At 37.5% G+C, this 24,673-nt stretch overlaps 1 protein-coding gene across 2 annotated transcripts in view; it reads right to left on the bottom strand.

The window, feature by feature from the left end:
- The window catches only part of LIN7A (lin-7 homolog A, crumbs cell polarity complex component), a gene marked incomplete at its 5' end in the record, with an annotated part of 46,363 nt that overhangs the window by 10,287 nt on the left and 11,403 nt on the right, over positions 1–24,673 (bottom strand). For both annotated transcript variants that reach the window (XM_083860686.1, XM_083860685.1), the window contains 2 exons: positions 239–310; positions 17,536–17,654. In XM_083860686.1, the coding sequence (XP_083716812.1) occupies positions 239–310; positions 17,536–17,654 (191 nt within the window). The remainder of the gene's footprint in view (positions 1–238; positions 311–17,535; positions 17,655–24,673) is intronic.

Raw genomic sequence — 24,673 nt, 5'->3', positions numbered from 1 at the left:
TGAAAAGCATCATATTCCATAAAATCATTCTCTTTTCTTAAGCTACAGAAGCAGCATAAAGGTTGAAATTTTCCATTATGATTGTTACCTGGGAAGTAGCACTGGTTCTAGACTCTGGGCTGCCACTGATGTCTAAATTTTCTTACAGTGTACACACGAATACCTGAAACACACACGCGCACAGTCAATTACTGGATCACTTTGGTAACACGTATTTCAACAGCTGCACGTTTCCTACCTTTGCAGTGGCCCTGGCTCGGAACTCGGGGCAGCCATTAACAGTTATGGTTTCATGCATGTATTGATACACCTAAAATGTTCATGAAAATAAAATGAAGTTAATTATAGGAGCAAAACAAGGACTTTATATTAACCCAGACAGGAGAGTCCCTTTCCCTCATAGAACTATCATTAATGTTGGGTTCATGCAATCACATAGCCAGGTGTCTGCTAAACTTGAGCATGCTTTAGATTAACAGAGCATCAATATGTGTTTCTCACAATACTTTCCAAACTTAACTTTACATCTTCCAACACAATGTCTTTCCATTCTCTAGCAAGTAGTTTCCTAAAACCAGAAGAGTTAAGTTCTATGTTATCAAAAATTTCATGTTTCCAGGCAACTGACTTGAATGCAAACGATCTGAACTGACCTGAGTGGTGCCTCAGCCTCCAACAATGGCTTCTTTGGTCTCTGAACTTTCTTATGAACTAGAAGACTTAGGAAAGTGATGTTAAAAATATGTAAGCTGCTCAGCATACAGAAGAATAAGAAAATGCTGCTCAGCTGAAGAATGGAAGTGACAACAGTTCTGGAGAAAGGTCATAGTACTATCTTTCATCAGCCATAACTAGGAATAGTGAGAAGGGTTTGACAGTCTGGTAGGTCAGGTCAGACATGGTCAATAAGTAAGAGTATCCTTTAAAAAGAAATTGTACATACACATAAATTACATAAAATCAACAGTGCCAAAATATATAACTTTCTGTCATTTTTTTCTGGTATACACTTTTGGCCCACTTTCCTTGGTCCTTAACTCTCTAAAAACTCTCCAGTAAAAAGAAAGGAAAAGGCTTTGTCTTACATTGCCTTTGTTCTCTAGATTTGTCACACTCAGAGGAAAAATAACAACCAAAGCCTTGATACTAGCCAGTTATTTTGAAAGCAAACTTAAAAATAAAAATATTTATATATAACATACAGAAAGTTCTTTGGAAGACAAAGGTAAATGCAAGCATACCAAACCTTTTCTTTAACTTTGTTCGAAAACCACCAAACTTTAAAAATAAAATTCCCACGTGTCACTGATTTACTGTGGGCATTTTCATGACCTAATTTATCAGAACTTTTGTTGTTTCACGTGCTTTATGTCTCAGGCTGCACTTCTCATCAGAGAGAACTTTTGCTGTTAGAGTACTTTAGTTTTTACAGCAATCTCCTTAGGTTCCTTGAGGAGTGCAGACTCAAATGTACTTTCAAAAATCTATTTGCCTTTCACTCATTTGCTGATGCTTAACAGAAGTGCCAAAACTTTCCTGTTTGGTAATGTGAATGTTACTTTGGTGAAGAAGTACTTAACTGACCTACAAACAATGGCTTGTCCCATTGATAGACAAAAGTTCCCCATCCCCCTGTCCTGATGACTTGTTATGCAGTACCTTAACGATCCATCTCTCCCCACTGAGCCTGTTAATATGAAACTTCACACACTGACATGCATAGGCTGCAAACATCTAAACAGAATTAGGATTTGTGGCTCATTTCTGACTTCAGTGGACAGACATAGTGTTAATCAGGCACTCTTAAGTAGCAAAATGTTTGGGGATGACTGATCCCCAAACCCTTTTTCTTGGGGTATCATACATAAGGTAAAGGTAAAAAAGGAAAGGAGATAACAAATGTGATACATTTCAGAAATCTAAAACATGACAAACACTTCCACAATACAGCAAAAGATTGTTTGTCTTGACTATTGTCAGCACATACGTCATTCTAGAACTGAATTTAAAAAAACCTGGGCCAATGAAGAAAACTGAGACAAGGGGAGCATGCTGAAAATCTTCCTGCTTTCTCTGTTTGAAATGAAATCTTGCTTCCATTGGGAGCATGGACACTGAACACAGCATTTGAAACCAGGCTTTAGCCCTTATTTGTAAACATTTGGGGAAAGAAAGCTCTTTTATAGTCTCCAAAGGATTTCTGGTTTCTTATGTTTTAGTACTGGATGATACCATTATAAAAATGGGTTGAGCCTACATACTCAGCATTATATTGCACAGATCAGTTCAGTGTTTATTGTGTTATGTTGTAGGACATATTATTACATAAGAAATATTACTACATTATATAAGGATACTGTGTAATTGCAGTAATCAATCATTACATACTTGTTTCTTCAAAACCCATAGGGTACTGAACCACTAAAAATACTGTATTTTCTTCAGGTTCTCCTTCATCTTAAATCACGACAGCAGATTCTACATATTGTTTTTGCTTGCACAGCTTTAAATGCTGTGGCTTGCTAAAATGTCTAAAGGCATATATTTGAATATTGAACTATTATGACATTAAATGATTTCGAAAACAGGTCACAGTATTTCATATAGGGAAACAGTTACTAAAAAGTTCTTTTAAATATTCATGACTAAGGTCAATTATCACAAAAGTGAGCTGATAATGATACATTCATGTCATTGCTTGTTAAGTTTGAAGTCATATAACTTCCTGTTGACTGCATCCTACCAGTATGTAGCTGGTAAACTTTTTAATATTCAGTATCCTGGTAACTAACTTTATACTGGTGAAAAAATAGACTCACAAGTGTGTGATTAAGTTAGTAAGATAAAAAACAATCCATCAGCTCAAAAACTTCTGGAAAAATATGATCAATAGTATCATATAATCCTTGGGTAATCTGTAAATTCTCAATGCAAACAGATTTTTAACAGATGTTCTGCAATGAGTTATTAGTGATCATGGTATCTAGAGCACAGTTCTTACATAAAAAGAGTCCTGCATGTCAGATTTCACTGTCTATAAGCAACAGATGCACCAGTCTTGAATATATGCTTGAGGCCTTTGTAAATCTAATTATCCTATTTGACTGTTAAATAATGCTTAATGTAATTTGAGTTTGAGAATGATAAAACATATACACCCACATAACTTTATTTTTACTAATTCAGTTTGACAACCAAACACAGATTAATCGTACCTGTTCCACCAAGCCCCTTAAATTCTTTGTAGAGTTCATAACTAATCAGGGCTCGTTTTTACAATGCATTGAAGTCCATAAACAAACGTCGTTTGTTTTCCTGTAGCCACACTAAACCCTTTATCTATGCTGTTCTCGGCACCACCTTAGCCATGATTTTAGCACAACAAATCCATTCTGCTCCCTCTTCTATGTACACAGAACACATAAACTGAAAATCTCATCGTTCTCAAACTGAGTAAGGTGGCATTTAAATCCTCCTGGTATGGAATATATCTTGTTCAATCCACTGTATGTGACAAGTAATTCAAATGGATTTAAAAAATCTTTTATTTCAATTTCTACTATTATGTATACATCTGATTATATTAACATACAGCAATTCTCCTGAATCTAATGATGTTATCCTTAAGACACCTGTATAAGATCTACTGTAGATTTCTTTACTTAAACAAAATACCAGTCAGTATAGAAAAAGACAAAGGCACAAATTTTAATTTAACACATTTGAAAATCTCCCCTCTAGGATATTTACTACAGAAATATTTTAAGACAGTGACCTTTGTCAACTCTGATAGATGAATCCTTTTGAATGACATTATTGTATAGTATGATTGAGCTGAAGAAAGAAAATTAACATATCACAGAATCACAGACTGGTTGAGGATGGAAGTGACTCTGGAGGTCAGCTCATCCAACTGCCTTGCTCAAGCAGTGCCACCTAGAGCCAGTTGCCCAGTACAGTAAATAGATGGTTACTATATGCTACTAACTTGAAAAAGAACATACCTGTTTTTGTATGTACAGCTATATATTTTTTGAGTGTCTGTAAGAATACATAGGTGTTTAGTAATATTTACTGGCAGACTCCATGCACAGTCTGATGGTCTAGTGCCTAGGGAAAAGAGCTTCCACAATTCTTTAGTAATAGAGATTAAATTACAGGTGAAGTGTCAATGTTTCAAGACACAAACCTGCAGCTGGAAGGTAAATGGTAATGTTTCAGATCATTTCTCCTCCCCAGCAATTTTTACCAAAACTGTGAGTGTCTGTGTGCTACATGTTCATTGGGTAAAGGCGTGCTGCAGAGAGGGGTTTGTTCACACAGTTCTCAATTGTGCTGTGGAGCAAGACGTACTCGGCTTTGTTTTCTCTTTCCTGTGGAGCACAGAATACAACACTCCCACCAAGCAATACTCCTGAAGGCATGAATACAACCTCAGACATTTTTCAGCTTCTGCAGGTAGTCTCCTCAGACATAACCTAAAGTTATTCTCCCACACTACTAAAGATTACAAAAAGTGAGGGAGGTAAATTACATCTAGAAAATTTGAACTTGGAAGTGAATTCTCCTTGCACTGTGTCAACTCTCACAGGCACAGAGAAATGCACATTTTATTACCTCTCCCAGCAGGAGCTGTAGTGAGTCAGATGCAGCAGGTATTATTGTTATGATGATGGGCCTCATCCCCACGCATTCAGCTGGGAGGCAAAGCAGCTGGTTTAAGATTACTGGAGCGCAGGAAGGGGAACAGCCTTACAGGTACTTTAGGAGCTAGCTGCTCACCAAAAATTACTCCATACGGACTCAAAGCAGCAAGTTATTTAGGGCTTGGCTATTTAAGTCAACACAAAGCTGTAGAAGGTCCAGGAAAAACAGTGCACTTTGCAGCCTCTTTTGTAAAGGTGCCTAGAAGCAGTATTCTGTTTACAACCTGAATGATGCAGCATCTTTTTTGATGAATTCTCTAAGACAGAATTTATTACACAATTTTATTCCATTAACTTCTGTAGGAGGTATTTAATGATTCATTCCCTGATGAAATATGTAATTTTAAGTATGACTGTACCTACAATAATGATGCTCAACTTTAGGACAAACTGATCTTAACACCAGAAGGGCAGAGGTATGAGGCAGAAGTCATTTTACAGCAATGAATAGGTGCTCAGAAACCCCCATAAACACAATCCAAGATTGAGTACATTGCAATTCACACCTATGATGTAGCAAGCCCAGATACAGTTTTCTGAAATTTCTAAGTGGGGAAGTAACCATTTTCAAAAATGTTAGGAGTTTCTTAGCATGACATGATATATGTAAGTAGTAATAATCAGCTGTATTTCCACAGTGCCTGCAGTATGATGCAGTAAAATGCTTCCTTCAAGAAGTTACAACCTCAGTAAGTGACTTAGGTAAGTAAGCAGGTAAAAGCGAAATGAAGAAAAAAATCTGCAAAAAGACTGTAAATGATGTTTAAAATATATATTGTCATCATCTGGGCTTAGCTCCTTTGCGATACTTTCTGTTGCTCCAAGTGTAGAAAAGAATTGTGTATCTATTTTTGGAAGAAGACTTTCAAGGAAGGGAAGACAAGAGCCTGACTGACAGTACAGAGGGGAGAGTTAGCATGAGAATAACCAGAGCAAGGAGGACATAATTGGTTTCACTGCGCTTCTGTAGTCATGTCAATGGAACAGTGTACATGCGTGCATCCTTGCAGAACTGATGCTAAGCTATAAAAGAGAGATCGTTATTTACTTACACCTCAGTATTATGCATCTGCCGTCAACAAGCTGAATCTCTGTCTTCCTAATTGCCTTTGTATGTTGGAGAGGATGATAAATATTTTTCCCTTCTAAGATATCAAGCAAAAAGAAGTATCTTAATCAGTCTTTTACCATGGTGAGAAGAGCAGAAGATGCTTTATTCAGCATAGTTGCTGGCCTCTCTTCTCCCCTCCTCTCCAAATCAGGAGCTGACTCCCAGGACTTCAGTCAGGACTCCCAGGACTTCTCTGAGACCCACACTTCATTCCACTTGGTGTGCATGAACCAGCCCTTGGGGCAGGCCAGGAGAATGCCCAGTCTTGTGACTGGGAGAAGCTATAAAGCAAAGGTGCACTGGAGAGCTGCAGAACTCTCCACTGTGGTGCTGGTGAATTCCTTGTTTCTGAGAGCAAATGCCACCTGCAGGACAAATTCTTTGTGTCTCTCCCACTCTACTTTGTTTTCGTAATTTTTGATTCTTTAACATTCTGTTTGGCCTTTTTCCTTACCCATAACCTCTTGCCTGTATTTTCCATTCTTAATCCAACATATTTATGTCTGTAGAAAGGAATGCATTGGTTTGTATGACTGGACAGACTCTCCTTGAGCTGTGCTTCAGCACTCAATTCAGATAATGTTTGACCACATCAGCAAGCAAAGACATCTTAAATGCTACAAAGATCAGCAGGGACTCTGGTAACCTCTTGTACATAAACCATGGAAACTTACCTGGTAATATTTTACACCAATCGTCATTTTTGTTTGAGATACAGACTTTTCAGAACTCAATCAAAATCTCTGCCCTTTATGGTAGGTTTCCTGAAATTTCCAAACAGTATTTGCTTTTCTACAAAATTACTTGCAAACAGATCTAATTATCCATCTAAGATGGCACCTGAACAGATGATGACATTAAAAAAAGAAACATGTCAAACACAACCAAAAGTGTGCATATTAGCAGCACAGAGGTGTGCAGCTGACCCAACCACATTTCCTCTTTCTTAATTCCTCTTTCATAGTGACTTTTTACATCTGAAATTTTACTGAAGCTGAAAACCAAAGCAGTAGAGCACTTCCATTCAGCCATAAACCTGTGGTAACTCAATGAAAGTGGAAATGATCTAGCAACAGTGTTTAAAGTTTTGTATCTCTTGAATATCCGATGGAATTTCTGGTTTTGTGCCTGTGTTCTGCTTTTTAAAAATCATCTCATGCGATAAGCATGCTTGGGAAAGTACATCTACATCTTTAAGAGTATGTTTTCTCCAGAACTATATATATATACAGAGCTATAGCCTCTTGCTTAGATACTGTACTAAACACTGTCATATACCATAGTCCAGAAGACAGTAGTTCCATAGGGTAGTTGAAAGCAGGCTGATTTTCTTTTCTATCAATGTAGTTTACTCGAAAATATTAACATCGTTAATAACTACTTTTATCTTTAGAAGTTAATAAAAAAAAATTGGGGAAGAGATTATTCTGAATGATTGAGAAGCAAGAGAATTTGAGAACTGTCTAAATAGCAGCAATTGTGAGGGACAGACCCCCACAAAACCACTGCTTTTGGAAGAATGCCATGGATGCGATGTATACACACCACAACCACAAGTTTACAATAAACTTAGATTCTTCTTAAACAAGATTGTTTTAGCAACCAATCACAAAAGCCCATTTTGTTATAGGACTATGACAGGTGTTTGAGTAATCCCAACAGAAGCAGAATTAGCCAATCTTAAACCCAAGCTCACAGTGTATATACTGTACATTATCTTCAGTCTGCCCCTGAGTGCAAGCTGATGAAAGTTCTTCTTTCGTCAATGTCAACAGGACAAGTCGATAGATACCTGTGAGTACAGGGAGGTTGAAATGGCTGAAAAGTACCTTTGAGAGGAAGGCACGTGATACATTATTGTTCTCACTGGAAGCACCCACATGTCTGTATTATGTAAGTTGTTGCCTGCAGCTACTGAATTTTGACAACTGCATTTGAAAAAGCTGCTTCCTGACAACTAGTCTCTATTAATGAGCTATTTATATCAGACAGAATGTGGTCATTCAAGGTTACTGGCATTCTGAATATTTCTACATTATAAGCTCTCATTAGCCTTTGAGCAGTTACATGTTTGCATTGGGAAAACCACTGGTGTCTATTTTCAAAACCAAACTTTGCTTAATTTTCGCAATTGTTGCAGCAATCCCCTTCTATGAAGTAACACTGCACGGATGTTGCCACATGATGCCATAGGGATGCTAACACACTAAAAAGCACAAACTTGTAAACGAAATTCAGTCTTGTTTAACAGCTTGAGAAGATGAAACAATTTTAATTTCAGACCATGTGGAAGAAGTATTATGAATGTTGGCTTTAGCATTTTCATTGAGAATATTTTATTTAAATGTTCCTTCTTTAGGGGATGGGGGTTATAGAGGAAACTAGGTCATTTCTACCAAAGTGAAAAAACTGATCCGAATACTGATGCATTAATAAGCTGTCCTTAGGCAGTAAGAAAAAACCAGCAAACAGCACAGGCCTGAGACATTGTTACAATAAATTAAGTATAACCACTGCAAAGGTATAATATTTTAATTTAGGGTGAAATCCTCTATGAAGGCTCAAGTTAAAATGGAATTTTTTTTTTTTTCACAGAAAATGATGGTGTGCACTCTGCTCTGACAGTATCTGTGGTGGCATCAGAAAGCTGAGCCAAGTTTTGGTCCCTGAGCTCTCGCCATATGATGCTGTGTCTGTCCAAGAAACAACCCAACAGGGGTTACAGGCTGGGGCCAGAATCTCTTTCCTCCCTTATGTGTGAGCAGAAGTATGTAGCAGATGTACCCAAAAATGCACGCTGTCACGTCCTCTGCCTGTATTGGGTGAGTCAATTGAAACACGCCTGGTGTTGCTGTTAGGACACATAAGACCTCTGTGCATTCCCTCTTCCTTCCAATGTCAATTCTGTCTGGAGTCATTGCTGACACTCTGAAATCAATAGGAAGTTGCTTAACACCCTTTAAAAAATAGGGGAAAGTAGACTTTTATTTGCAAGTAGGAAGTACTTATATGAGGGACAAGAAAAATATAATTGGATCATTTAGTTTATTCCCTATCTCTTACACACTGTTCTATATTCTGCTCTAAGTCAATGGAAACTATGATCTGGCATCTTTAAAACAGTGCTGCAGGTGTTGCAGAAACCATATCCCTTGCAATTACTTAACCTTAGCAAAATACAGTCCTAAAAGTATCTTTTGCTGCCTCTACTGAAATGTACCAGGATATAAAGGAATACCAATGTGTGTGATTAGTTGATTCCCGTAAGACCACTTGGAACTCACATCTTACAATTTTAAACTCTCTCTCAGACCTCACTGCCAGTTACTTTTGAGTTTAGAAATACTCCAAGCATTAATAAATACTAATTTTCTCCACTTTATCAGTAAGTCTGTATACGCTGTTGAAGCTGACATATGCAACAGCCATATTCCAAACTTTAACAGATTTGTCAAAACCTTGCCAAAATGAGCACCTGGATGAAACATGACATCATCATGCAAGCTCATCTCAAATGTTCCTATCAAGCTGAGAAGGCAGGGAGAAGGAAGGAAACTACTGATGCTTCTTGTTTTAAATGCCAACAAAAATATAGTGAAAATAGAGTTTTAAGAGTTTTACAATTTATTTTCTTTTCTAAAGGCACAATAAAAAAAATGGAGATTGAGGAGCATTTCTCAAGAGTCTCATCAGTGGCATCACTTAAGTGGCAGCAGAGGGATACTGAGGCTCCATCAAGGCAAAAAAAAAGGTCCAGTGGCTTCCAACAACCTGTCACTTAATAATATTATTCATTAGTTAACCTTGCTGCTGATTTCTTTCAAGAGGAAGAAGCAGGCTTGAGATGAACTGCAGCAGAGGCTACTCTGCTTATTCTGAAGAGTTGTATGAATCAAATAGGATATTGCAATAATAAACTAATATGATAATGTGAGCAAACAAAAAAGATGCTGAGATCCACCACACATGTTCCACTGGAGTCACCCTCCATAGAACACACAACTGCAGGTGTGTGCCAAAATGAGAACATCACCTGAGCACCATTCAGACCGTTTCAGTAAATATGATGTAGTCACCCAGATAAACTGTAAGATGAACAAGATAACATGATTGTTTTGATTCTGTACTTCATCGGACTCCTGAAGCACTAAAATATTTATTTATCTATTGTGAAAGGCACAGTTACACAAGCAGAGCATAAGTATGATTAGATATATAGCCATCAGCCAGCTCTAAAAATTGATCTTTAATCAAAACCAGTGGGAGAAAGCACCCATTAAAGACCAATGATACAGTCTGGGCCCAGATTCTAGGGTACTCTATCTGTGAAATCTATGTACTTAGCTCTAGGCAGCTAACAAAAAAAGTGACAACAGCAGCTGTTTTGAATCTCCTGCAGTGAAGTCATGAAAGTGGTAGGGACTTAGTAATTGCACAGATACTAAATAATGCCTTCTCTCAGATAATGCTTGGGCAGCTTGGTAAATTCATATAATTGCCATTAATGAAGGCCATCTGCTGAGTTACAAGGTAATAATTTTCAAAAGTTCTTATTCATGCCATCCAGGGCTTGTGAGCAACAGAGTAATGCTTCAATGAGTTATGGTAAAGTGGCAAATGAAACTTCATTGTTTTTCAAAACTGGAGTAATTTCTGATTGCGTTCACTCTAAAAAATAGCATATATTTTAATAGAGTATGGTAATTAAAAAAAGAAAAAAAGTTGTGTTTACTCCTAACTTAAGCTTTTCTGCTGAACTTCAATGCCTAATACAGCATGGTGGTAAGACAAAGAGCAGACAGCTCATCTTTGGAAATCTGATTTATTATTATCTAATTAGCATACTGTTGGGGGTTAGGTATGTTCCTTTTTTACTTTAAAGAATTTTTTCCCCATAAATTACCAAGGAGACCAAGTGTTGGATACTTAAGAGTACTTAATCAAAACAAAGTGGTGGCCAAAGCTCGGAGGGGGAGATAACCGAGTTTTGGGGCAGGTAAAGGACAGAGCTTGAGGCAGTTGGTCTCTCTGGCTCTCGGCATCGGCCGGGCTGCTGCTTGCTGTGGGATGAGTTCACTGTCACCAGGAATGTCCAGCCCTGGGAAATCTACCATCATCAGCTCGTGTGCCCTGGAATTCTGAGCTCCTCTGCCTGCCCTGCGCTGCTCCTTTTGCTCCAGTGTGACCCTGCACCCCCTTGCCCTGTTGGGACCCCCTGCCCCTGCCCTGCCGGGGACATCCTGCCATCCCAGCCCGGGACTTTGCACCCTTCCAGCCTGGTGTTCTGAGAATTCCTGCAGGGGCACCGACACCAAACTCCCCTGGGTTTTTGTAAAGCAAAGCCCTCGAGGTTCTTGATACTGTTTTGTTGTTAATGCTGTAGTTGTTTTTGTTTGCTTTGTTATACATATTAGTAAAGAACTGCTATTTCTATCCCCAAATCTTTGCCTAAAAGCCTCTAACTGCAAGGTTATAATTGGAAAAAGGTGGGGGTGCGGGGGGGGGGGGGGATGATTTACATTCTCCATTACAAGGGGAAGTCCAGCTTGCCCTGGCAGATACCTGTCTTCCCAAACCGAGACACAAACATTACAAATCCTTCTCTCAACTCATCATAATGAGCACAGTACCTGCAACCAGGAAGTAGAAGGCAAAATTCTGTAAAACATGAATACATTACTACTGTGCCATACCATAATATTTGAGTCAAGCTAAGTAATGTCCTTTCCTATCAGTGATGGAAGTACTTATTTAGTGGAAAGTTATACCATTATTTTATGTGGCTTTTCATTGCTGCTCAGTGGAAATTAAAAAGGGATGGAAAGGTACAGTAGAAGATTCTTGCAAATGCTACACAGCCCCAGAATTCAGATAAACTGGACTGGTTTGGCTGACATTATCATCCATTCCAATATCTAACAAAAAAGATAAAATAACAAAACTTTACAAATTAGCATCCAGAAATACACATTTTATTGAAAAGGTACAAATAAATCAATGCATAATAAACATGCAAAAATCTGAATGAAATTGGTCAATTTCACAATTCTCTATTTGCTACTGCATGAGTCCTACTACTAGACTAATGGCGCAGTGATTCTGAATACGCTATCAGGAACACTAGAGCAAGTTATAACAAGGTATCAGATTAGCCGAAGGAGAACTCTGCTTCCCAGCCAGTCTAATGAGGCATCATGCAATACAATCACACTGCTTTTTGTGACCTGAGGTACAAATTTGAGCTGATAAATCTCCATCACTTTGCTCCTATGTGTTGTCCTATTGCCCTTTTGTTTACTAATTGCCTTATTAGTAAGTCTGACATACTACTTCTGCTCAATCTGACCAGCAGTTCGGTTTGCCTGGGTAAATGTGACAGTGTTGGATCTTTAGATGTCAGGCTGCCCACTGAGCTTTAATCACAGTTCTGTGCTGTGAATTATAGCAGTAAGTCTCCTCAATACACTTTTTTCCTCCAAGCTTGCATCTTATAATTTTAAAACTTCAAAAGCTGGGCTTGCCCTGTGGAGATGACAGACTGACCAGAATTGTATTTTTCCTCCTGTAACAAATATGCAGCTTCCAGAAAAAAAAAAAAAAAAAAAAAAAAAAAAAGGACAGCGCATTAATACAGGGCAGAATTTGGACTCTGGTTGGCTTACCTTGGTGCCAACTGAGAGAATTTGGCCTGGTGCAGCTCAATTTTTATAAGGACTCATGAGACACAAAACAATGAAATTCTGTTTTTAGAGACTAGGTCTGGGATGTGGAGGAACAGCATTATATTGCAAAATGAACAAACAAATTTTAAGATTCTCGAAACACAATGAAAACAGGTATTTAAATGACTCCTACATTAAAATTTTAAATTAATAATTGAATAAAAGAATTAATGAGGACTTTTGCCTGAGTCCAGCTAATACCCAGGTTGTTATATTCAGTACAGCCCTGTAAAAATGGAGTATACCACCATACTGGGATATCTGAAGTGAATGAACATCTAGGGGTTCCAGCCAGCCTTCTGCTGTCACACATGGTATCACAGTATAGTGATAAGCACAGTACCACCAGATTCAGTTTTCGCCACCCAGCAGCCTTCTTCTGGTTCCTTAATATTTGCAAAGACATATACCATGGTTAAAAATGGAAAGTGTGGGTGGGCAGCTTGAGGAAATGGCCAGATAAAAACACATTTCACATCAGCAGCACTGGGATTCTGGGTGTTCCGATTGCTAAGGCATGGAAATGAAAATTATTAATTAAAGGAAATAATTCCAATATACTGACTAGGCTTATTAAACTATCCTGCCTAATATATAATGAAACTGTGATTTTAATACTATACAACATAAGCAAATATATCTCTAAAGTAACTAGGCCATTAGGACCTCATTAAAAAATATGAGTCAGTGTTCTGCCATTGCCATTTTTATGCCTGTGAGTCAACAGGTGTCTTTAGATGTCCAGGATGCTCTGTCTATATTTTATAGCAAGCTTAAAAAAGTTTTAAACTAGTGAGGTGGGAACTGACTATTTTCAAAGACAACATGCTTTCCCAGTGACTAATTTCATGCAACATGGACAAGATTAAAGTACTTTGTGTTGACTGCTCCTCCTTTGTCAGTGACTAAATCCTACAGAATTCCTTTTCTGTGATGACGTGATATTTTGGTGGGAGTCATAACAATATAAAATAATGGTTACTTTTGTGTGTCTGGTTGCCACACCACATTTTTATCTGATTAATTCTGACATTGATTCATAGGTATTTCCTAGTCAGATCTTATTTCAAATAATATCCACACAAAAAACCTTTAGATTTAGCCTTGAAATGGAAAATTGAGTAGCAAAGGCAAGCTGGAAGAAAAATCAAATAGATCTGAATATTACATATTTAACACACAGAAATGGAAATTAGAGAATCAACCTGAAAGGAAACTTTGCTCACCAGGAGATAAAAGTGTTTATCAAACTTTATTGTTATTCTCCTGGTGCTAAACTGTTAAGGCATGTCACATTTTCTTGTTGATGATCCACTGTGTTTTGCTCAGCTGTTTATTCTATCATCTGTGCCCACAGGTCTATAGAACCTTAAAGACCTTGCCAGACCAGAAACTCATTTTATCTTAGTTTTTACATCTTTCTTTTGCTGACCTATAACAATTAAAGTAACTTTATCAATTAGGTTGTCTAATTTTATGTTGCATATGAATATAACTTCTCAGTAGCTCAATTATGCATTCGCTTTCACAGCCCTTCATTTATTCCAGTAAGGCCCTGGAAATCAGATGACTCTAACATAGCAATAGCTTTAAATAAACAGCAAAAACATTTAGAAGGATAAAGGACTTAACGGTATAATGGACAAGATTTGTGAAAGTTTTATCAGATGACAAGCTATAGAAGGCTAATTAATCTTCATGTAGCTAGGGAGCTTATAAAATAAGTAATTTAAAAACACAATTAATTTTTTTTTCCAAAATTACTTTTAGTGTGATCAGACTTTGGTTAACTTGTTTTCTGGTCTAAGGGTATTCAGGTAAAAAGGAAATATTGAGGTCATTATACACTTCAATTATTTCCATTATTTTCAGAGCTAATCCATATTCCTGTCTAGTGCCAGACAGAATATTTCAGTTTTGTGGCACTTATATTTAGCTAAGTGAGAACCATTAATCACCATTTCCTAACATAGCATCCTTGAAAAATGCTAAAGTACTTCTATTTAAATTTCACTCAGTCACTTTAAGAAAAAATTATTTCTATGGAATATCAGCGTAGGGATTCGAAATTTGGTTTACTAAATAGATTCCCATAAATACAATTAATTACAGCCATTAGGTAGATTCCTACACATTAGATTGGAATGTATGTCATCTAATAACATATCTCATACTTTTAAAGGCTAATGGGTCATAAAAGTGACCTCCTGCTTCTGTAGTTAAAGAATTCCTACTTGGAGAAGGGACAAGTCACATTTAGTTAGTACACTGCATATTGTGTTTCATCTTTGATCCTTTCACCTACACTCAGCCCAATGCTGAGTTTCTCTAGGACTGGTTTTAACAACCAAACTCACTAGACAGTTAAGTTTCTATAATTTTGTAGACTGGAAAATGAAAATTTTTATTTTCCAAAGTTCCTCCATTACGGTGTTTATAGGACTACAAAGCTCAGCCTTAATCTCTTTTACTAGATTTTCTGATGAAAGAAAATAAGGCTCAGATCTTGCATATGGAATGAACACAGCACACTGCAGATCTGAATATCTGCATATGTATAAAAAGCAGTCTCTCTCAGAATTTGCATACTAACACAAAGCCTACCTCCTGATCCCATTTTGATTACTCCTACCTACAGCTCACACCCGGTCTGCTTCACTCCCACTTTTCTCATTATTTCCAACTGACTGCCATGCATTCTCTTGTAAAGTCAACAACTTTTCTCCTCTAGTCTGAGTAGGTGCTAATAAAGAAAATTAAAATCTAGTCACCACACTCTCACATCTTGCATGATGATAAACAATTGGAGAGAGAATTTGGAGAGAAATTTGTCTAGCTTTAGCCATCTCAAACTCAAAAATCTGTGCCGTCAATAAACTCCAGCGTACATGAAGGACATATAAGAAGGGCATCCCTGATTAATGACAGACCACAGCTCAGATACCCTCCTAGTCCCTGTTGCAGTGTTTGGAGATGGCTAACAATGTAATGTCACCAAAATATTCCACACTTTTATTATTTTTTTTCTAATATAGAAGCAATTATTTTCTAAGTTTTCCAACAGCTCTTAAACTGGTAGAAAAAAAGTGAGCTACAGTGTAAATATTTGCCAAGGACTTAATGTAACTAAAAAGAGAAGTCACACATTGAACAACCTTAAATACTTACAATGTACATATGTCAATCCTCTCACCCTTCCTAAATGAAAAGATTTAATATTCGGCCTTTTATATTTGAAGATTTTTTCCTAAAAAAAGATTTACACACATAGCAGTGAATGGTACAAATTTTTTGGCTGTAGAAATTTTGTTCTCTGCTAGCAATATATTAGATGGATAGTTTATATATATATGTACTTAATAAGAAATACGTATTTTTGTTTATGAAGTTGCTATAACTGTTTATTCATTGTCACTCAATTCTTGTGTAACAACTAGTTCCAGTCACGTGCAGGTTGTTGTTACACAATACTCTGTTAAGTCTTTTTGTGCCACTGAGATGATTTTGTCAAGATCTACTTTCAATTCATTGAACTGAGAATGCATTTTTTCTAAGCCAACTTCCTTGTTCTTAAATTTTGTGTTTGCTCCTGCTATAACTGTTTTCCAGAGACTAATAGAAATTTGTTAAGATTTCACTGACAATGCTGCAAACATTCAAAGCTGCCTTTAACAAATGGAGTACCAGGCTCCGCTGTCTGAAGAAAACCTCAAACAATCCCACAACTTTTCTATGCTCTGTGGTTACTTAAAGAAACATTTAGTTTGGTTAAATGAAAGGACTAGTCAGAATATCAGCTTTTAAGGGCACACAGCACCATTATTTATTGCCAGGGAACACTATTTATTATTTATTGTCAGGGAACACTATTCCCTTTAAACAGTCTTGAAAACTGCAATTTAATTAGGTGGAAGCCTCCCTCTGATTCTCACATTGAAGAATATATTCCATAAAACAAAGAGTGTGTTCCATTTTGCTTATTAAACTAATATCTGTTCATCTCTTTTTTCCTTTCAGCCACTCAGCAGTCCACTCAATCAATGTGCTGCTGTTGCCGAGTTATCAGGAGCTCAATTTTGCTACCATTGAGGGATCATTAGATTCCCCATTGATTTTAGCAATGGAAGATTGGTTCCAGGCAGCAGACAGATAAACAGAAGTTCTTACAGGTTTTCTACTAAAAAAGATGTTGCCTTCATTAGGGCATTTAGAGCTGCTTCTCTTCAGCAGGCTAAGGGTTTCCTTGGTTTAGCAGGTAAAACATCTGACACAATGTTGTATTAAACCATGTTTTCTTTCTAATGAACTCCCAAGAGAAGTGTTTGTTGTTTAACTGCTTTAAAGATACTGCCTGTGTCCATGTAGAAGTGCAGTGCATCTTCTCTAGCTTGACTCGAAGAAAACAATTACTATTTATCTACTGTTGGGCAGAGCTTAGGAAGGCCCTGACCACAGCTGGTAGTGCAATGATCACAAGACTTAGCAGTATGACAAGGATTTCTGACATGAGGAGCAAAGCCCACTGGGGCCCAACCACTGACTTCCAAGGTAAGATTCCTGTCAGCTCAGTTAACTTCAGCCTTGGCCCTTTTGGTCGTCACTGCCTTCTGATTTTATCAGCACCTCCCCATCACACACTTGAGCTCAAAGGAGAGGCATTCAAGCTTGCCCTGACCCAAACTGGCATGACCCCATATCCCAGCCCATTGCTGTACAGGTTACCAGGCCCTCAAACAATGCAAGCAGCATACTAAAGTACTAATTAATCACCCTTTCTCCTCAGCAAGGCTAATTGCCTCAGCCTCGATGTCTTGCTGACCCAACTATTCTGTGTCTGCTTTTCAGTAACTTCAACACTCTGCACAGTAGCAGGCAGCTACAGACACATCTCACACTCATCATCCTTTATACAACACAGCACTGAAAGGCAAATATGATTTTCTTTACAGGTCAGGAATGTTAGTCTGAGAAGTAACTATAAATCTCAAATTCATACCTCTCTGATAGCTGTACAAAATTCACTCTGCAGCACCTTCTTTAGAGACTGTAGCTTGTGTACTGGTACTTCTCCAGATTCCTGCAGTTTCTCCAGTAACTCTATTGCTCTTGCAACATCTGAGTGGGGAAAACAAAAGGGATACAGATCAGTACAAACAGTGACTACTAATAAAGGACTAAAAAGGGTACACTAACTGTCATTTTAAATTTAAAATCAGCTTTACCAACACATACTGTATTAGTCTTGTGTCATACTAGACTTTGCTAGGCAACAACACTGCTGTTGTGAGATCCAAATCCCAAAGTAAGGACAAACCATGCATTTACATGTACAACAGACAGAGAGAGGTTCAGTCTTAACAGGAAACATTCTTTGGAACAAAGGTACAAGTTCAAAGTGGCTATTCTGTATTAAAACTAAAATACTTCTTACTTTCTGAACAAGAGAAAATGGCACAGGAAAAACATAAGCATTACTTTCAGAAAATCTGAAAAAATTGAAGCTGTGTCTTTATGTAAGCACTCTCAGGATGACAATACCCAAGAAAAAAAAATTTGATCTTTTCTTCTTACAAATCTAAACATCAACTAATAAAGTTTTCTAGAGGCAGGTAAAGTCTGCTTTGGAAGAATGGAAAGTCTACTGGAGAAGAGTAAATGTATAGTTTTTGTCTAGGTTTCCAGGGACCTGACCTACTACACAAAACCCATATGACCCATAGAAATACATGGAGAAACACATGAAAAGTATTTTTGGTGGCTTGACATCTCCTTAAGCACCTGTATATTGTCATATATTGTCAAGGGAAAGATCAAAGTGTCTCTGAAGAGCAGTCCAGAGGACTCAAGCCGTATCAAATGCTGAGTGGGATTCTGAACAGTACCAGTACCTTCACTCAATTTTTTTCTCTGTAACACTAGCTCCTAATTTATACAGCTATTACTAAAATACATCAAAAAAAGCCCAAACCAACCCACAGGATGCCCAACAATCCTTTATGGCTGGGGACACAGAGGCACAAGAAACAGTGGCTGTTCTTATGGAGAGTAGCCTCATCAAGCAAGGGACACACTGGCTTACATTAAGAGTGAACTGAGCAAACATATCCTGGTCAGTCTTCAGGATGACAGAGCTTAAACGAAGGGATTTTCTCCTCTGCCACTTAATGGCTGCCTTCCAGCTTTTCCTTTAAGTTTCCTGGTAGAGCTGAACCTGGCAGTGCTGCCATCTTGACTGTGTGGCCATTTTCATATCTTGTGTCTTTTGCATAGCCACCAGAGCCACTCTGCTACACCACTCTGCTAAACATAGGTCTGTATTCCAGTGAAGAAATGAATGGATAGTATTAAATGATAAAACAGTATTTGAGGCATTTTAATTCTGTGTTTTAAGTGCAGAAAAAACCCTCCACCTCTCCCTTCAACCACACAACTCCAGAATTACGACAATGTCTAGAAGTAACCTTATATAATTCTCCTTTCTGATGACAAAGATTGTACTGTTCGTGACTGGGAGATTATGCTAATTGAAACAGTTCTTACAATCCTTGGCTTGTAACTGAGCTATACTGACCAGATGTCTGATGCAAGACATGAGAAATATTCTGGAAATAGAAAAAGACATGACAGTGGACGAGCTGCAACAGGAAAAAAATCATAATAATAAATTTGTGTTCATAAGAAAAACATTATTTATACACTGCACCAATGTTAGGAAAAAGAGAAGATGACATCTCAAAAAATTTACAATTTAATTAAAAGAGGCAGGCAACTAGTCAGCATGGTAGTTTCTGCCTTAGTGGATAAACAAATACCTCAACCATTCTCGAGCCTCTTTAGAGGCATCTACCAAAAGACAGCTCAAATCATGAGAGGAAGCATGGCAGAAAGCACCGTGTTTCTTTCAGGAGGATGGTCCCACTTAGTGGGCTGTAGCTTGCATGGCAGAGCAGTCTTGGAGCTCATAAACCTTCAGATGAAACTAACCTGACCCTGCATTCAACAATTGCAGTTTCCTTCTAATCAGTACAAATTTCTCATTTAATAGTGTTTATTTCAGGACTCTTTAGGTATATTAATCCATCTAAAACAGTTAAGTACAGGTCTAAACATTTCCCTAGGGCATAGGTCAGACTCTAGATGATAATTAATCACTCTAAAATTGATGAGTGTTACAATACAAATGATAAATTCATCTTCTGGTTGAAAAGTCTAGCATGGGTGTTTACTATGTAGCCTCATAGGCAAAACTGGGCACTAAGCTGTCATTTGCCAATACCAGATTATTTAACTTTCTGACTCAGAAGTGATTGGAGGTTGCTAAAGAAACAAAAGCAGAATATTCCCAAAGCATTCTGATTTTTTGCATCTCTAAATTTATCCAGCATGCTAAAATACATGAATGCAGATGTCCAAGTTCTTGCTTTGATTTATTATTCACCTATCCATTAACAATAAGCCATATTCTTTCTCTTGTCACCACTAGGCCCATAGCTCACCCAATCTGGCAATGATTTGTGGGATATTGCTCATAGAAGAGAGAAGAGTATATAAATTACAGAAAGAAAATGAGGCATATGTTCAGGGCCAAAGCTGTTGGTTATCCTGATGCTTTGTCAGGAGCAGAATATAACAATTTGCACTAAACAGATGACTTTGAGCAGGCTGAAAATGTAAAAACGTGAGTGTGTAAAATACGACTTCATGAAATAGGCTGTATTTCCTTCCATTAATAACTTTGAAGGGGAAACTTTAGGACAGGTTAAAAAGTGAAATTTGGCAGTGCACAAGAGCTTAAGTGATGCACAGGCTTCTTCCTGATGGTTCTCTCAAGATGAGCTCCACTAAAACTGGAATAAGTGCTTGCTCAAAGAAGTTATATGACTGGCAATGAGTAACACTTTAAATAAATATATAGCAGGAAATCTGTCCCTGCTGAAGTCAATTAGAGAGCACTGTCATATGTTTGACAAATTCTGCTAGGACAATTTTCTTGTCTCCAATCCACCTTTGATTATAAATCTAACTAGTTTTGTTTGGAAATGCTACCACCAAGGATTTGTTCTTAAATACCATTTTCTTACATACCTGTGAAAAGGGCAAATGGATGAAAAGAGTGTATGTATTTACATAGATGTATGTTTAAAAAATTACTGGAATTACGTTAAAATAAGTTAGGTTCTATTTAAATGAAATACCCTTACATTTTATCTCTGGGTATTTCCTTTGTCCTCTCTTGACGCAAAGATACTTATTTTTGAAAAGAACTGTTTTGCCTAGTCTCAAACATTTTCCAAAATATGAACTCCATTATACTAACATGAAACTTGTGCTAATGGGGTTATCATAATTTCCCCCATTCATATCCCACAAGTTGGTAGGAATTGGCTGATGATGTAGGTAGAAATTTTTCCTTTGTATTCTATGATACATACATCTTAAAAGGAATATGCACTTACTTCCCCCCCGTTATTAAATCCAACTCTCAGCACTTTAAGGTTGGTTTTTTTTTCTCATACATACGCACAATTCCTCTTTCTCCCATTCTGTTTAACATTCATTTCTCTTTCTTCTTCTCATCATTGTGCTTGCCTACAGCCTTTCAGGAAATAATACTCTTTCAGTGTGGTGGGTCACGTTATCAGTGGAACACAGAGAAGGCAGGGGGTTGTGGGTGGGTGGAATGTATTTTATCAAGTGCACTCATCAGAAGAAAAACATGACTCTCAGAAAAAAAAAATCTTCATTTCAAGTGTTCTTTCTGTATTTTAATTTGAATGATGTTCCACTTGCTCTGCTAGCAGGACACAAGCAGATTACTACACAAACCCTTGGAGAAACCACTAGAACATAGCAGTAGCACGATACTGTACTGCAGTACAAGTGGAACACTGCATACACCATGTATACATATATATACAGCTGAGTGCAGTTGAAAAGAAAGGTCATCTGCCTTAGTTATCTCTTTGTTCTGTTATATATGGTTTTCACTTGCTGGTTTTTGTTCGAACGAGCACTGTAGAGTGATCTGACTTATTTGCTAGATGTTTAAAAAGCAAATGCTTTTTCTAACATAGCTTTTACAACTTGAAAGCAAATTATGAATCCTCAGAATGAATCCTGGCTGGTCTGAACTTGGTGCTCTTTGACATTACAACTAAAATTGAGTAGATCAGGCTTCAGCATTCTCTGAAAGCTGTTGAGGCTGAGGTTTTACTCTGGTAGACTTTGTGCAGGGTTTATGTTTGTTTCAATTTAGTCAGGTTGAAATTTATTGGGAAAAATGTAGTAAATTATTTTAGCATGCTAAATGTGACCTATTAAATACCTGAGTGACTCTTGAAAAAAGAAGGTGCATGCATGTTTTATACTGCAAGATTATCTACCAAGGTGTCTATCTAACCTTCCTTTTTTGTGCTAGTCTATTAGAGAATTGGTCTGCAATCTTTAAAATAAATATATTATCCTCTGACTTAAGCCAATATTAGGCAGTTAATAGTAGCTGCAATGCTATGTAGTATCAGTTTGGGTCAAAACAGTAACCACGCAGAAACACAGTGTTTCCTTATTCTAGTAAGGACTCTAGAATTAAGTTGCTTGGTTGTTCGCAAAGGCAAAATATGGTGACCTCTTATATTATCAAGGTGTTAGAGAACAGGTTTCTCATCTTCTTGAGGTCTTTCTATGCCTCATTCCTGTTAATTCTGGAGACTGCCACTGCATTAGCATGCTGGTTACTAGGAAAAGTAAATGTGCTGCATAAACACCAGCCTTTGATACCTCTATGAGGTAAAACATCATTACAAATTGACAGCAAGGATACTCAGTAAGTCTCTAAAATATTCACTAGCTTCACCATGGCATTACAGAATAATAATCCTGAAAATTTGCAAGTTCTGTTCTGTTGTGCCTGAAGACCTTTAATCAGGCTGAAGGTGAAGAATTTGCATGACATAACAGGTCCTTCTAATTTCCAGTAGTTTTTCATTCCTCTAATACTTGTGTTCAGGTTTAGTTATCCCTTTAAGCTCATGAGAACACATTCCAGAATTCTTAATGTTATTCTGTCAACTTTTTATCATAATTCCACAAGCCTACATAGGATGCTTTATTATATTTAGCAATCTTCTCCAAACACTATCAAATGACAGCAGGTAATCAATGGTTGGGAAATCAAAATTCAGTGGTGATTAGCGAAGTTCATTCATAATTCATAGCCAACAGCCCTAGTACATTGTATTGAAGTATTTATATGACTTCATGGTTAAAGCCCCAGCTTTGGAAAAAATTCAGTGTCTTTCTCTGGAAAATGTTCTGTATTACTAGAGTTCTGCTGTCAGAAACTGGTTTATACAACATGGCAAGTCCTATTCTTACAATACCAGACTGTCCAATATGCTTCCATTCATCTCTTTGGTGCCTCACTATCAGCACAGTGCTCTCCTAAATTCAGAGGTCCTTCCATTTAACTTAATATATTTATTTAGTCTAATCTGGAGAGTTTGGAAATGTTGAGGGAAAGAGCAGCCCTTTTTCTCATTTAAATTGATGTTTGTCTTGCCCCAAATTTCATGCTAATCAGTAAGTGTAAAGATGTACTTCACTATGGTAAATCACACTCTGTGTACAGGGAGCAATGAGCTAAACTGTTAGAAAACAGCAATATTATTTAACACTTCATAGTATGCATCTGTAACGTCTTTTCAAATTAATAAAAATAATCAAGATTAAGCAAGACTAATACTACCAGTGCTTTCACACCCTGGTTTAGATGATATGGGTAGCAGTTGCAGGCTTACTGCATTGTCACTTTACAGTTCTGCGGTTAAACATTAGTATGAATACATAAATAAAAATAACAAAGAACAACTGCACAGAGTTCTCATGACTCATCTTGTGGTGAGGGTTTTGATGTAGACATGGACAGCTCAGCGACTCACTCTCAACTGTTGTTACAGTCAATGAGGAAGAACAGACACTTTGAGGCTGCAATTCATCTGACCTACTTTACATTAAATGAATCATACTCTGGAGTGCCTTGTCCCTTTGTTGACTATAAAGGAAGACTAGATGACTACCTCAGATGTAAATGCCTGCATCCTACATATCAGACATCTACATCAACCCACTCTTACTGTCCAGATATACAGAGAAAGACTCATGCAAATTTATCTCTGTGTGATCCAGGAGACATCATACCTCAGAAGAGTTTACATTTGACAAGAGAAGTGTCATTACAAGGCCAGCCAATGTGGTTTTGATTGAAAGCTTTTTAAAATGCCTTAACTAGTTATTTTATGGATTTCTTTTTTCTTCCTAGTGTATGAGAAAAAAAAAAAAAACAAAAACAGAAATCATGAGCTGTAATTGAGTATATGTCTGTCTGTCTGCTTTTGCCTGATGTGAGATGACTGCCCTCAACAACATTAATGGTATATCCCCATGAGTTTCTACTTACATTCACCAATGGCGGGGGCAGGCTCATTTTCTCTGGCTACTCATCAGACCTTGTTTTAGTCTATATGTTTGAGCCACACTCAGATTCTGTTTGGCTCTACCTTCTCAGGCACACCAGAGGCATCCAAGTTCTCTGCTTCAGTCCATTTCTCAGACACAGAGCCTGCAATGCAACTGTTGCACTGCCCAGGGCAGTGTTATACACCACGAGTTTTTCCAGCAGCTTTGGCAGCAACACCTGAACCACACAGGCTGGTCTGAGATGTTTTGCAAAATAACTTAAAGAAAGGACAAAGTTTATTTGCAAGGAAAGCAGTGCCATCTGTGATCACAGACCGCAAACTGTCTTGAGAACCCTCAATAATACAGCATCCTCAACACCACAAAACCTGTTCAGTGCTCTCTTCAGATATTTCAGTCACTTTGGCTGGTTTGGGCAAAAACTGAAATGCTGGCATTTCAAGCAAACTGCTTCTGAATACTCTGCTTAGCTCATTCAAATACAACATTCAAAAGGTTCTCTTAAGTGAAAAAAATATGCTCTCTGTGTTCTCTGAACCTTACAATGTCTTCAATGTCTTAAGTAATCTTGCCCCATTTCTTGCTCTACTAAGATTTGAGTAGAGATTTCTGTTCTTATCCTCAGCTAGGGATTTTTGTAGCTTTAACCTAGCATGAAG

Source organism: Zosterops lateralis, assembly GCF_965231275.1.
Source record: "Zosterops lateralis genome assembly, chromosome: 4".
Taxonomy (NCBI): domain Eukaryota; kingdom Metazoa; phylum Chordata; class Aves; order Passeriformes; family Zosteropidae; genus Zosterops; species Zosterops lateralis.
Note: the sequence above shows the minus strand (reverse complement) of the source record. Positions and strands in the feature narration are given on the sequence as shown.